This window comes from Ictalurus furcatus, chromosome 25 (assembly GCF_023375685.1).
Source record: "Ictalurus furcatus strain D&B chromosome 25, Billie_1.0, whole genome shotgun sequence".
NCBI lineage: Eukaryota > Metazoa > Chordata > Actinopteri > Siluriformes > Ictaluridae > Ictalurus > Ictalurus furcatus.
The window spans coordinates 12,712,578-12,727,409 of NC_071279.1; the positions used below are offsets into that span (position 1 = coordinate 12,712,578).

The window sequence follows — 14,832 nt, forward strand, 5'->3', positions numbered from 1 at the left end:
AATAAATACTGTATACACTGTGTAAGGCTTTGAGCTTGGTGAGAAGTCTGAGAAGTCTTTCATCCTTGTGATTATTGTTCATGACACCGATCAGCCATAAGATTAAAACCACTGACTGGTGAAGTGAATAACATTGATTATCTCGATAAATAGGCACCTGTAAAAGGGCGGGATATGTTAGGCAGAAAGTGAACAGTCAGTTATCGAAATTGATGTGTTGGAAGCAAGAAAAATGGGCTATAGTAAGGATCTGAGTGAATTTGACGAGGGCTAAATAGTGATGGCTAGACGACCGGGTCAGAACATCTCCAAAACCCCGTCTTGTGGGGTGTTCCTGGTATGCAGTGGTTAGTACCTACCAAAAGTGGTCCAAAGAAGCACAACCAGTGATCCGGCGACAGGGTCATGGGCTCCCAAGGATCCCTGATGCGTATAGGCAGTGAAGACTAGCTCATCTGGTCCAATCCCTCAGAAGAGCTACTGTAGCACACATTACTGAAGAAGTTCATGCTGTCTCTGATAGAAAGGTGTCAGAACACACAGTGAATCACAGTGAAACACACCTAGTGCTTTTTATGCTTTTAGATGCAATCAAATGATAATTAAAAGCAAACAAAAATGATGATGATGATGATGATGATGATGATGATGTTTGCATTTCTGAGTGTTGTTTACATCCTTTTGTTTTTGTGTCTTATTTTTCTTTCCTCAAGTTGATGAGATTTAGGACTGCTGGACTGCTCTCTCTGTCTCTCTCTCTCCCTCCCCCTGACCTGCCGTCTCTGCCGCTGCTCTATGGCTCACAGGTATGTCGTGTGTGTGTGTGTGTGTGTGTGTGTGTGTGTGTGTGTGTGTGTGTGTGTGGGGCTGGTTTTGAAATGACTCCATCAAACCCTAAGTACTACTCTGCACTTTAGAGAAGCGAGCGATTGTGGTCGGAAGGCATTTCAGAATGACCTCAGCTTCCTAACTTAGCTACTGAATAGCGTAACTTCCGTTAAACGGTTCTGAGCCAGACAGAACAGCTGTGGACCACAAACTATGTTTAAAGACAACGTGAAATCACAACTGACTTTATTTTACCTCATTAGTGAAAAAAAAAAAGTATGCTTTCATCACTGAGTGGAGCAGGCGCGTTGTTTACGGGTTGTCCGTCCGTCTGTCTTCCCGAGGTTCCCGTTAGCGTGATAGCTCAAGAACGTGTGTTTTGAATGTTTGGTTTTTTTCCAGGATTGATATGGAATAATCATTTAGAACCAGCAAATATAAACTGATTTCATTTTGGATTGATCCAAGCAAGGGCAAGGTCACAGCAAGGTCAAACGGCTGAAATGGTTGTACTTCCTTCACGTTTGAAGTGTATTTAAAAGATCTTTCCGGCGTACGAATGAGTAAAAAGAAGGACCAGACGTCGATATCTATCTCCTCAGCGATGTCATCAAGTTCGGCTTTTGATTTTGAATATTCGGTGATGAGAATAAAAACTTGAATGGATGACCAGTTATAGTGAGACTGTTATGAGAAACATTTTACTTTTGCACGTTTATACATGCGTGTGTGTGTGTGTGTATGTGTTAGACGTGATGCAACTAGCATGAACTTCTGGGGAAATTTCCCTGGTGTGTAATAAAAGTTGTGTGTCTCTCACAGCACCAGGGGCTCACCTCTTTATCTTATTCATGTATCACTGTTAACTTTATTGTCCAAATTCTAGAAAGTTTTCCTGTTTTTCCCAGGCAGAGCAATGTGTGTGTGTGTGTTGTGGGAAGATAGCATACTGCTCGGTATTGTTCCCGTTGCTTCCTCCCTGACATTCCTGTGCTGATTGCAGCTCGGGGTGGGATGGGTTCATCTATTGGACAAGTGAATATAATATCATTCACAATCGTACTGATGTAACTTTTTTTTTTTTCCTTTTTTTAAGTATGATTTTTGCCATTTTGCAATACTGTGAGATGTAAGCATGGTTCAACCAATGGGTGTGTCCGCTAGGCTCACACAATATAAATTTTTTTATCCCAAACACCCCCCCCCCCCTCTCGTGATAAACGATTTGATTGTCAAGAACCTACATCCTAAAAAATATAGGGAAATGAGCATTTCCACCATTTCAGGTTGAAGTACAGTAGAGGAGCGTGTGATCTCATCAGCTGTGCAGTCAGGGGCTGCTTGCTGGCAGCGGCACTCGCAAATACTCAGCTGGATGGTCAAGTGGTTACTTAAAAAATAAAATTACGTTTTCAATACAATCCTTTTCCAGGTCGGATGTTTCGTGTCCACACGGTCGACCTTTTCGGCAAAAGTGTTTGAAAACGTATCCGATATCAGCTCCTGTAACTGCTTTTCTCGAGCTAATGCTCTAGTATGCTAAGGAGAAGGGATTAAATAAAGTTTTTTGCGCCTCACTAGATAGAAGCTGTGTTTTATGACTAAACCCGTACTTCACTACGCAGCCTGTCAGATGTTTGATACAGACATTGAAGGATACGATATGCCGCTAGCAGCACCTATTCCTTTAGTGTAAATATGACCCGAACTGGACGACATTGTAAGCGAACGGATTAAAGTCGACATTATCCTGCTATGAATTTTGCGCACGAGCGTGAGCCGCTCACTCTGTATTTCCACGTTCGTGATCGCTCACTCCGAAGGTAGGGATTCCTGTCCGTGGAATCTCCAATTAGCATGGTCATCTGTCCGAACACTCGGCGTCAAGACTCTTCAGTGTACGTCATGTTACACCATGAGGTGTGCAAACCCAGAAACACCGAAGTGCTTCTCCCTTCCTGATTTGTTAAACCCAGCAGTCTAAATCTCAAACTCGGGAACTTCTCAATCCAGAGAGTTGCTCAAACGTTTGGTTATTAGCTAGTGGTTAACGATTAATTAGTTAATCATGCGCATCCCTTTTGTAGGGACTGACAGACAGTACTGTTATGCCATGCATGTACAGTAGATATACTAAGTCTACACACCCCCTGTTAAAATGGCAGGACGACAGTCTTTCATATTCTTCACACGCCTGGTCTATGGGGTAGGGTGACTAGTGAGAAGCCCTTTCTCACAAACTTTGCCAAAACAATCACCGCAAACCTTGTGGCAAAGTGTTGTATGGTCTGATGGGAATAATGTAGAACTTTTTGGATATAATTCTAAAAGACAAGAGAGCTTATCACCCAAAGATAACCATAACCCCCCCAGTCAAGCGTGGTGGTGGCAGCATCATGTTATATTATATAACTGCTTCTGTTCAACTCTAACTGGAATTAGAGGGACTCAGTCATGGATAGATCTAAATACCTGACAAAACCTGCAGGTGTCTGTTAGACAGCTGAAGATGAAGAAATAATTTCACCTTCCAGCACGATAACGATCCAAGGCACGAATTCAAGTGCATAATAATGTCTGGAATGATATGAAGAGGGCTGTGTACAGGAGATCCCTCAGAATCCGATCGATCTGGAGTGCTACGTTGGGTAGGCTCCTACCCAAAAACACAGAGTGCTGTATTACAAGCAAAATGTGCTTTTACACATACAGTATTAGTTAAGGAGCGTGCACATTTTATACACCCGGGTTGTTTTATTTACGTTTTATTCTTTTACTTTATGTTTTTCCCTCTAAAATGAGGAGTTTTTCAGTCGAATTGTGCTGGTCACGTTACAGGTAGAAAAAGTTCTGACATGATTTTATCTCAGTTTCAGCAGGGGTGTAGACTTTTTATATCTCCTGTACTTGGTTTTGATGAACCAGAGACCAAGAAAGGAGGAGATCAGGTTCCTCTTTCTCTTCAAACGTGTTGTTACACGATCGTGTTATCAACTTCCTCCGTTTCACTCTTTTCTACTTTCTACACCCCCCCTTTTTTAACTGATTTCCTTACTCTGTTTGTGTCTTTAACACGTCATTTATTTATTTATTTAACATTTTCCTCCCCTTGCCAATACACAGACACACACACACACACACACACACACACAGATGAGTCCTAAACGTAATACAGACACTTTTACAGTTTCACAGTTTATAGTGTGAGTGAGAAATGAAGAGTTGCCCTGACAACAGTACAAAGCCCTTTGCTTTTCCGACCCATCAATACCCTGCCATTTCTCTGTCCATCCTTTTATTTATTTATTTATTTATTTATTTATTTATTTATTTATTTATTTATTTTTTGGAAAAGAGAGAAAACGTATAAATTCCAGCATGAAGCCCCATGCAGGATGCTACATGTGTTGACTGCTAGAGGGCAGCAACTGGTTCAGAGGTCAGTGACATACCGTCGCCTCATTCTCAGTCGTTCTTCTGGGAAAAAAACCCAACAAAAAACGGCTGTCGAGTTGCTGTGTGTGTGGGACACCGTTTCACACATCGGAGGGCGGAAGTGAAACCGTTACATCATCGGCCTGACATTTTCACATGTCTCGGAGGGTGTGAGCGTTTCCTGTGTGAGCCTGTTTTCTCTGTCACTCACACAAACACACGTCTACTTTCATATTCTCACGTTCTCTCTGCTCAGTCCAGTGTTATTTATGTAGCATGCTGAATCGGACTGCTTGTACAACACAACATGAGCCTCATAATCATAGAAAGGTAGTGTGTGTGTGTGTGTGTGTGTGTGTGTGTGTGTGTGTATGTGTGTGTGTGGTATTTTCATCCTGTTGCCACTTCTATTTTGGTCTCTAGGTGGTGCTCTGGACCACAGTACCGCAGCTGAACTTTTGGGTTGTCGCCTGCGACTTCTTCATATTTAACACAGACAAATACTGAGAAATGCTTCAAATAATACCTAAAACATGCTGTTCAATTCACTTTTGTCTTCTGTTCAGGTCAGTAACTTACACCACTGGGTTTAATCCCAAACTATTCAGCAGACTGTGTGTGTGTGTGTGTGTGTGTGTGTGTGTGTGTGTGTGAAGGGGGGTGTTAATGCAGTTTGCTTGTGTTGTTTGTTTTGAATGAAGGGTGGGCAGACGGAGTCGGTGGCATTATAACGATGCACGTTGTCAGCGAAAGCGGAGCCATTTGAATGTGTAGCAGTGAGTCAGCACAATGAGCCCTGCCTTTATGTAAAATGCCTCCCAGCATGGACTCTATCTTTGATTCCCTCGCGTTACCTGAAATACTTTCCAGCAACTTTTCCCTTCAGCTCGTCTCGTATGGAATACACTTGATTGTAATATCCGGTAATTTCTTTCTTTCTTTCGAATTTCTTCCACGAATCGGTGACGTGAACCTGTAACATGCAGCACACCCTGGAGTCAGTGTGTATCATACAAACACAACCTAGCTGATAATACAATCAAAACGTCTGCTTGGTACACACATGCCCACAGAAATCGTTACTCAGCATACACCAAACCTGTTCGTGACTCTTCCTCATTTTAGAGTTTCATTTCGGAAACACTGCCTCGGTTTTTGTTGGGTGAAAAGATTTGATGCATTCATGTTCATAAACAGTAATAAACTTACTGTGAAAAATCAAAGACATGAAACTGGGCTTGTGAGGCTTTGGTAGAGGGAGAGGGAGGAAATCGCGGTATTGTCTTTGAAGCATGATATGCTAGTATTCAGTGAGTTATCAGTGTGTGCAGAAGCACTGAAGATGCCACACCCTCCTGCTTTGCACTCTTTCCCCAAAACAAGGGTGAACGTGTGTGTGTGTGTTTATCCCCTGAGAAGAAGCATGACTAGGCGTGGCTGGTAGAGCCTGTGTTTTTAATTGGGTGTTGGCCCAGGCGCATGTTATCTGCTGTCAAACATGTCCTGACCCCGCCCAGATAGTGCCTGGCACCCAACCTGTGCCACTCCGCCTACCACCATTACATCATCACCCCAGAGGAAGCCTTGCGCTTGTATTTGTTTTTCCGTCCTGTCTATCCTCTGCGGACGTGCAGGTAGCAAGACGAGGTCCTTCGAAGCCACACAGAGCAGAATTTTAACACAGTTGGACTGTGGGAGATGTTGAGGTAGCTGTGAGATGTTCCAGTGCCACACCGTACCTGTACCTGCCGCCGCCTTCTTCTGGTTACGACGGACACCACTGGTGGATTGTCCTTTCTCTGGATATGAGAAATGTGCTCTGGTTTTGTGGACGTTATTGAAGACTAAACACTAATACTACTGCATTTTAAGTGGGAAAGTACAGAAAATGTAACGTGGCTGTCGGGTTAAACGAACAGTAAGAAGTCATCATCTCTTCCTGGCGTGCTGGAGGTCAGGGGTCCTTTCAGGTGAAAAGATGGAAGGTCGTGGATTGTTTACCGTGCATCTGGAGTGAAAGTGCTGCACCACACATGGAGTTCCTCAAGAGCCTCGTGATCTCCGGGGACGGTGGAGGAGCGATGGAGTCTGGGGGGCTGTTGCCACGGGAGACTGGCCCGCGCTTACTGAGAGTGAAGCGTCTTAGTCTCTTGTCAATGGGCCCAACCATCGACGAAGACCACGAGGTGTCGGGCCAAACTAATCGACTGTCTCGACTCATCCGACATCGTGCCAAAGGTATAACGCCAAAATTTACATAAACATTCAGTCATTAAAACTGAAACTAATAGTGTAAACTTATTTATTTATTTATTTATTTATTTTATATAAGCTTAGATGTAGGTCAGATTTCAGTCCTTGATTAAGAGATGGACGTTACGGATGAGGGCCGAGTTTCATCATGCTTTGAACATAACCTTTTTTTTGCATTTTGGTCATGTGGTACACCAAATCCATCATTGTAAAGCCCCTTGCGTAAATGAATAAATCAGGACTTTATTTCATCTTGGAGTTTAAGCTGTTTGTTTTGGACTGGTGGCACTAGAAATTCACCTTTCTATATTTCCTTTTGGTTTTTGGTCTTGCATTTATTACTTGAGGAAAATGTTATTAGTAATCATAGGTTTTGAGTAGAAGGATAAAATTAATCATGTCATCTTTTACTTTTTGTCATAAGACCTGTTCAGATGGGATTAAATTTTCGTGGGGTGATTCCCCCCCGCCCCCATATTTTACAGGTACTATTGTGATGTGGTTTGATTTGTGTCCGGATCGGCCACATTGGTGTTTGTCTCCGTCCTCCGTCTCCTCACGTGCTGCCACTTGCTGTATTTAGTCCAACCATCTAGTTAAAAATGAAAGCGAGACTAAAATGCTAACATTCGTTAACTTTCTTTTTGGAACAGACGATGCTGAGTGTCAGACCCCGTCGTCTTGTCATGTTTCAAGCATTTACTCTACTTTCTCTTTAACACTCGATCCAGTCAAACGTGGCGCGGATGGAATGACACGACTTGGTTATAACTTGTATTTTCAAACCGTTACTGGAACCTTTTGGTTTCTTCCCAAACTGAAATAAGACCCAGCGTGTCTCCCCTCTACTTCCAGCACCTCTTCGACTGCTTGGACACCATGTTGCGTGATCGTGTGACCACATGATGCAAGAACATCCGCGTTCATAGAAAATGCAGCCCACTAGAAACTCGCTTCAGATATGACTGATATTATCGTGCATCCCTAGTCTTTAAGATTTCCTGAGATTTCCTCCTTTACTCTCCTGTTTTTAAGACGTTTTAGTAGACGAAATAGCTTTTTAAAGCTTGAGCAGATAATAGTTTGTACACACAAGCTGAAAGTGAGAGCAGTACGGACAAGAGAAGCTAGGAAGTGTCAGAGAGCGAGGTTTTGTTGCTCTGCTCCGAAGTCAGACAGCAGGTTATAAAAGTTTCCATCACACCCAAACACACCTTATGAAATCCAACCCGCTTTAGTTGTGCTCCAGACACTACGTTTTCTCCACATTGACATTTAAATCGTCTGACTTGATGAGATTCCAGCCGTTGCGATGGCAGTCAGCGATTCCCGGTACTCATGTCAATCATCCCAAGCCTAATACAAATCATATCATCGCTCTTCCCTAATGTATACACACACGCACACGCAGGGCAGCACCGTACGGCAGATTCTGACTACACAGTCTCTATGTCTCTATCCATCTCTCTATCTCTCCATCCATACATCCATCGCAATAGTTTGTTACACCGAAACCGTTGCTACATTTACCATTGTCTGTCAGTTAGTTTGTGCGTTGGTATGGCAACATGCAACGCTCTTTCCAGCTGTGGCTTCTTTGGGAACTATTTTCATCGTTGGCGCAAAAAATAACAAGATATTTGTCCATATTGTGTCCGAATAGTAAGTTATGTGGTATTACGTTTATTGTATATACTATAATAGTGTGTGTGTGTGTGTGTGTGTGTGTGTGTGTATATATATATATGTGTGTGTATATATATATATATATATATATATATATATATATATATATATATATATATATATATATATATATATATATATATATAGGTTTATTTTATGTTACCAGAGTACTGCTGTATGAAATACAGGATGTACTTACCTTGTTTTGGAAAACAGTTACATTGAGAAACAAATTGAAGTTAGAATTTTTATGCAAATCCACACCCGGCAGTGTGTGTGTGTGAGCGCGCGCACAAGTTTTCGCCCATAACATGCTTTACAAAGCTGATGACTCCCCATTGTGCAAACATCTTTGTATGGTAGCTTGCCTGCCATGACATGCACACAGTTATGGCTGTGTGTGTGTGTGTGTGTGTGTGTGTGTGTGTGCGCTCATGTCTGTGGCTGATCCCCACCTTGCCTCAATGTTATATACAGAAACAGAAGCTAGACCCTGATCTACAGGTTTAAGAAGCTACCTGACTGCTTTAATAACAAGGCCAATAAGACCTGCCTAGTTCAGTCACTTCTTCTGCACACGAGCTACAAACAAAACCGCTCATAATGGAAAGGGGAATGCCGGAGAGCGTACCACGTTATTAACACAGTCGAGCACAGCAGCGAGATGGTAGCACGTGCAGTAAAGACGCTATCATTTGATGAGTTTATAACCTGGCTCTCATAAATTCATTTGAATATGGTCCATGCAAAAGAATCTGCAGTATTATGCATGCATGTTACATACGGCGGTTGCGGGATCGTAGTCATTTTCTTGACACGGAGCTTTAAAACACCTGCGTCTAAAATAAAACAAAATAAAAGTCATAGTAACAGCTTTATATCAATTCAGATGCATTCGGGTAAACCTTGTTAAATTTTTGTTGTTGTTTTGATTTAGTTTAAGATCTTAGAATACTAATTTCACTTTGAGTTATGGTTTAATCGCTATAAGGGTTAAAGGTTATGTGAAGGGAATACGTCCGGTGGTAGATTCACTCCGATGTGATGAATCCGCTTTGATGGATCTGATGCACTGTGGTTGTGTTTGTGCCGTAAGTGCTTCGGCTTTCTGTTTAAGCATACCGGGTAATTTGAGAATTACGATATATTTGTTCTGTAACACGCTTTCTTTTTTTCTTTATTGTAAAGGTCATAAGAAGCAGTAGCTATCGAACAATGTTTAGCCAGGCATTAATAAATAGCATCACTAACATTTCGTAGCTGAACGTCGGAGTAGACATCGGAAACGATTTACTCTCTCGGAAGTATTTGCAGAAATTCTGTTTAATCGAGAAGAATAGTCTTGCAGTTAGAATTGGACTATATTACTTCACCATGTTTTCAAGCCACCAGGTTTCGAGCAGTTTGACGATCTGTGAATGGAAATGAAAAAAGAATTCCAACATCTATTTTTTTTTCTGCCAGCGGAGAACACCCGGAGCCGCACCCTTTTCCAAATAATTCCCTACCACACCTATACCTCTATTGCATCAATTTTTTTTTCTTTCTTTCTTTTTCTTTTCCTCCTTTCTGATATCCTGCTCTACTCTCCGTAGCTAAACACTGACACGAAGCTCCATGTAGGGGCTTTACTTAAGGTTTCATTTGGTTAAAGGACACCAGAGGATTCTCTGAAAGTATGTGAGCCTGAGTTTTATCGTATTATTTCATGTGCTTGGCTGCCGGGAGTGGAACGCTGCGTGGTTTTTTTTTTTTTTTTTTTTTTTTTGTAGCTCATCCTCCTCAAGGTTTTCTCAATGTGTTGCGCTTTCTGAGATGCTTTTCTGCTCACCACGGTTGTAAATTGTTACCGTAGCCTTACTGTCAGATTGAACCAGTCCAGATATTCTCCTCTCATCTCTCTCGGCAACAAGGTTATTTATTTATTTATTTCCTTCTGCCACTCGCTGGATGTTTTTTGTTTTTCACACCATACTCTTTAAACGCTAGAGACTGTTGTGGGACAAATTCTCCGGAGATCACTGGCACCAACAACCATGCTTACTGTATTCTCAAACCTCCATTGTCCCGAACAGCAGGAAATAAATGACTAAATTACAAATAAAACAGTAATAATAAACAGCCTTAACAAGTTCGGAACCATAGCTTTGTCGAGAAGCTTTGTATTAAGGCAAATACATCTATTGCCTTTGTAGTGTTGCTGCTGTTGTGTGTGTGTGTGTGTGTGTGTGTGTGTGTGTGTGTGTGTGTGTGTGTGTGTGTGTTGGTTTTTTATTTCTTTTCTTTTTTTTATATTAAACTACCACAATAGAAACAGGATTTAAAAATCCAGACTTTTTACTATTAAATGTTATTTATAGCCTACTAGTAGGCTTCGAGTCGATACCTTTTTAACTTATAGTTAATCGGTATATTTTCCTGATGATGAATGATTTATCTGCAGTTTTCAAATATAAATACCGGCTGCTGTAGCGCGTGCTTAAATCCATCAAGTAGACCTACGTGTATGCTAAACCACACTGACCGTGTCATGTCATATGAAAACTCACTGGATTGAGTCGTATTAAGTGTTCAGGATCTGTTATATCTCCCCCCTGTGGTTACCCAAAGCTGTTACACAAGGCAATATTAAACAATAGTCTAATAGTGTTTCCCAACTGGGGTGGCGTCTGATGAGACCAGGGGTGCCGTGTAAAAATCCTTCAGACGTTGCTAAAATGTGTATAAAACATTTAAAATATATGATAAAAATTTGATGTCTGAAATAATAACACAGAAATAAGACATACACACACAATAATAATAATAGTAATAAATTATATAAAAAAAATTCCCTGTACACCCCCCCCCCACGCTGATCTGTCAGCATTATGTCAACATCAGTATGTGTAACGTACACGTGTGTTTTATTCTAATAATTAGCGTGTGACAACGTGTGTGTAGTGCAAAAGAATATGGACATATTTCTTAAAAGAAAAGCTCTGGATGATTCTGGACAATCAAGTTCATCCACATGTAGCTAACGCTGTCTAGCATTAGTGTTTGTGTAGGGTGCCACAAATTTTTTTAAAATTTTCGAAGGGTGCCGTGACTGAAAAAAGGTTGGGAAACGCTCCTCTTAATAGTCTGTAATGTGAAACGGCTAGCAAACACAAATTACTCATGAAATTTTAACCATCAGTGTCTCAAAGACTCATCAAGAAATTAACGTGCCAGTCAGTATATCAGAATATCAGTGTTTTATGATGTCCCTAACTTCCAGTAATAAACTATGGAGACCCGCACATGACATGCGATGGGGAAAAAGCCAATATATCGTGGCCACAAATGAGGAGTTCGTTCCCACGACTTATTAATACGTGAGCACTTTTTATTAACGACAGTTTATTACTGAGCCCTGCACATGGACAATACATAGTGGCCATGTTTTTTTTTCATTCTTTCCCTCGTTTTAAGTAAACGAGTTCGCGGGAACGAATGAATAAAACATGGCCACGATGTATTGTTTTTTTAACCCCCATGTCATGCATGGGGCTCAGTAATAAACTGCCGGCTGCCATCTTTCAGCCATTTGCATTTAGCTAAGGATGGGACCTCAGTCAGGATCACAGCTAAATAAATTAAAGTGCACCTATTATGGTTTTGAAACATGCTGAATTTTGTTTTAAAGCTCTCGTAGAATAGATTTACATGCATAAAGGTCAAAAAACACTTTAATGTGCTCATAATTTAAACTGCAGCATTTCCTTTTTTTCCCCCCAGTGTCACAAATGACTCGTTAAATGATTCGTTCTAAATGATTCATTCTAAACTCCTCCTTTCAGAGAGCATACTCTGCTCTTATTGGTCAGACATCCCAGTCTGTTGTGATTGGTCTACCTGTCAGCAAGCAGACGGTGAAGACCAGAGGTGGGGCTTTTTGTTACAAACCTAGGTAGGTTAGTACAGGAAGTAAGTCTGGAATCACTAACGAATCATTTCAGCTGTTCAGAATCGCTTCCTTCTTTTGTCATTCAATAACTCCGTTTGTCCTGCGCTTTGATTTTTGAAACTTTGCAGACTTTTTACATTCACAAACAGCTCTATAACACACTACATGAAAGGTAATATCTGAAAAACCATAATAGGTGCACTTTAAGTACTTTTGCCATGTAGCTTGAAGTGTATCTAGCTACAAGGCTCAGAATGTTTTTGTTTTTGTTTTTTTTTGGTTTTTTTTCCTGCTTGCTTTTAATGGAACCACATTACAGATTTTGAACAATAAGTTGTAAATAGCTTGCTGAAATGCGGTCTTATTCTGTATGATCTTCAGAAACTGCGATATCTTAATCTTCATCAAAGCTTTCCTACATCTTGTTTGAACGCTTTCGCCTGTTTACGAATCTGTCCCCATTGTTCGAGAACCTTCAAACAGCCGCAAACTTCCTACTGTTATTAAAAAGTCGTGAACGGTTCGGAAGTTCTGGGGCAGTTCTCAGAAACACTTCTGGCGCAGCGTAAATCCCAACTTATCTGTGTTCCTCAGCTAGCAGGATTGAATGGGATGAAGAGTCTTTGTTTTCTCTGTCTTTATTCTGGTCTGCGGTGCTTTTCATTCACCCATAAGCATTATACTTGACACTAGCCATTTAAAAAGACTTACTGTATGTGAGTAAAATACTGAGGGAGCTACATGCTCTGGGATGTGATCTGGGATCTCTGCAGTTTTTGCCCATCAGGGTTGCACAGTGTTTCATAGATCTATATGAAACTTGTCACGTCCAAAGACTCCCCTGGAACCCTGATTATTGTTAAAACTGAGAGCGCCGGTGTTTTGTGATTTGGAATTTATGGGAACTCTGCGTAGGCTGATTTTCGTAGGCTCGTCTGGAGATCGTGGAATTCGAGTCCCAACGATGCCACAGCCGTCCATCCATGGGCGGAAACCCATGTAAGCGTAATTGTCCGTGCTCTTTGGGTGGGAGGGGCATATTCTCTCTCCCTTGTTAGTCACAGCGAGACTAGCCAATCGTGGGTGTCTCTGAGCTCATGCATGCGGAAGAGGGCAGATAGCGCTTGTTACACTGCCCTGTGATGCAGCAGGAGCAGCAGAATTTTCGAAAGGATGCAGTCGGCTTGCTTCACATGTCTCTTGCAGGACTGACCAGGTGAACAACTTGGGGAGAAAAATGGGGATAAGTAAGACGCAACACATCCAGGATTAATAATCATTTTATTGTGATCTTGATGTAAGTTTTGGTGAGGAACACATCTTGGGAGAGCTGCAAAAATAATTTTAAAATCTGCCAATTCAGTGTGCACAAAGCGCAAAAAGTCTCTTTGTGACTCATGCTGTGGACTTTTTTTAATTATTTCTTTCTTTCTTTCTTTCTTTCTTTCTTTATTTATTTAAATTCCACTGGAAAACAAGTGCCGTGAGGTCAAATGCTGGATAAACATGTAGTGAGAGTGTCAGTGAGGAGGAAGCAGTACTGAAGACTCTGTAGATGGTCAGTCCCGGGGTTTGTGTAAAGTGTGTTGGGGTAGTATTGGCTCAGGTAATACTTTTTAGAGTAACTTTTTAAATAATCTGACTTGTTTTTATATTCGTGTGCATGTAACGCACAATATCTGCTGTACAACACAACAATATACGTGTGCACTGCGAGTTGATACCCTATGTAGTGAAGAATTGGCGAATAGGAAGTCATTTGGGATTTGGCCTAACCGCGACATGTAATTAATGATGTCTTTATCATTTCGCACAATAGGAATATTATTATTTGCCTTCAAGAAATAAATGTTGCTGTGATTTTTATTTCATCTATTGTTAAAGGTGCAATAGGCAGTTGCACAATTTTTATTTCTTACTAGCATAAATAATCTGGGGAAAAAAATATATAGAAATGATTTTTAAAAAAGAAATAAAATGGTTTAAGCCATGGATTGTTTAAGCCACACAAGTGTATTATGTGGCTGAGAAAACCCGTTGGTCCAGAAGGCTTGTTTGTGTTTTAAATAAAATTCTTGTCACTCATTTTATAAACCCTCTGTAACGCCCCTTCACTCCGCCCCCCACCTCAGTCCCAAAATCAGCAAGCACCTAGCTCAGCTGGATAATTCTCCTGGGAGCAAAAAATTCACTCTGTGCTTCAAAATGCAGTAAAGCCAAATTAAATACTGGTAGTGCTTTTCATGTATTATTGGTGAAGCTGGATGCCGAATTAGCGTTGTTGTCCCCAGACAGGTCTTTAAACGCTGTAATTCTGCACAAGCAGCTGAATGTCTCGTCTTTTAGCTAGCGATGCTAACATACAAATTATCCTAGGTTACAAGAGCTGATTTAACCACTGTCAGAAAAAAGTAAAAAAAAATAAAATAATAATTTTTCAGCATTTCAGCAAAAATCATTCAAATCTTATTCAACTCCACCTATTTGCAGTGCTGACAGGTGCGCTTGTATCCTGCAAGGTATGCAGAGTCCACGGCCCTGATGACATCACCTAAAGCCAGTGATGTCATCAGCGTGCAGTGCGGCGGTCAGAGTGGCGCCTCAGCAAGTGCTTTCTAAAGGTACTGAGCGCATCTGGAGGTCGTACTGACGAACGAGCCGTATAAGACTGAAACCCAGTGCAAGAAACGCAGGCCAAC

At 41.3% G+C, this 14,832-nt stretch overlaps 1 protein-coding gene across 5 annotated transcripts in view; it reads left to right on the plus strand.

Annotated features, from left to right (window-relative positions):
- Window positions 1-14,832, plus strand: part of fryl (furry homolog, like) — a 97,519-nt gene that overhangs the window by 11,864 nt on the left and 70,823 nt on the right. For 3 of the 5 annotated variants that reach the window (XM_053614625.1, XM_053614626.1, XM_053614627.1), the window contains exon 1: window positions 5,715-6,501. In XM_053614625.1, coding sequence (XP_053470600.1) covers window positions 6,297-6,501 — 205 coding nt within the window. In that variant the 5' untranslated portion in view covers window positions 5,715-6,296. Of the gene's footprint in view, window positions 1-713; window positions 807-5,712; window positions 6,502-14,832 lie in introns of those variants that run through there. The other 2 variants (XM_053614631.1, XR_008384706.1) reach the window with 2 other exon arrangements.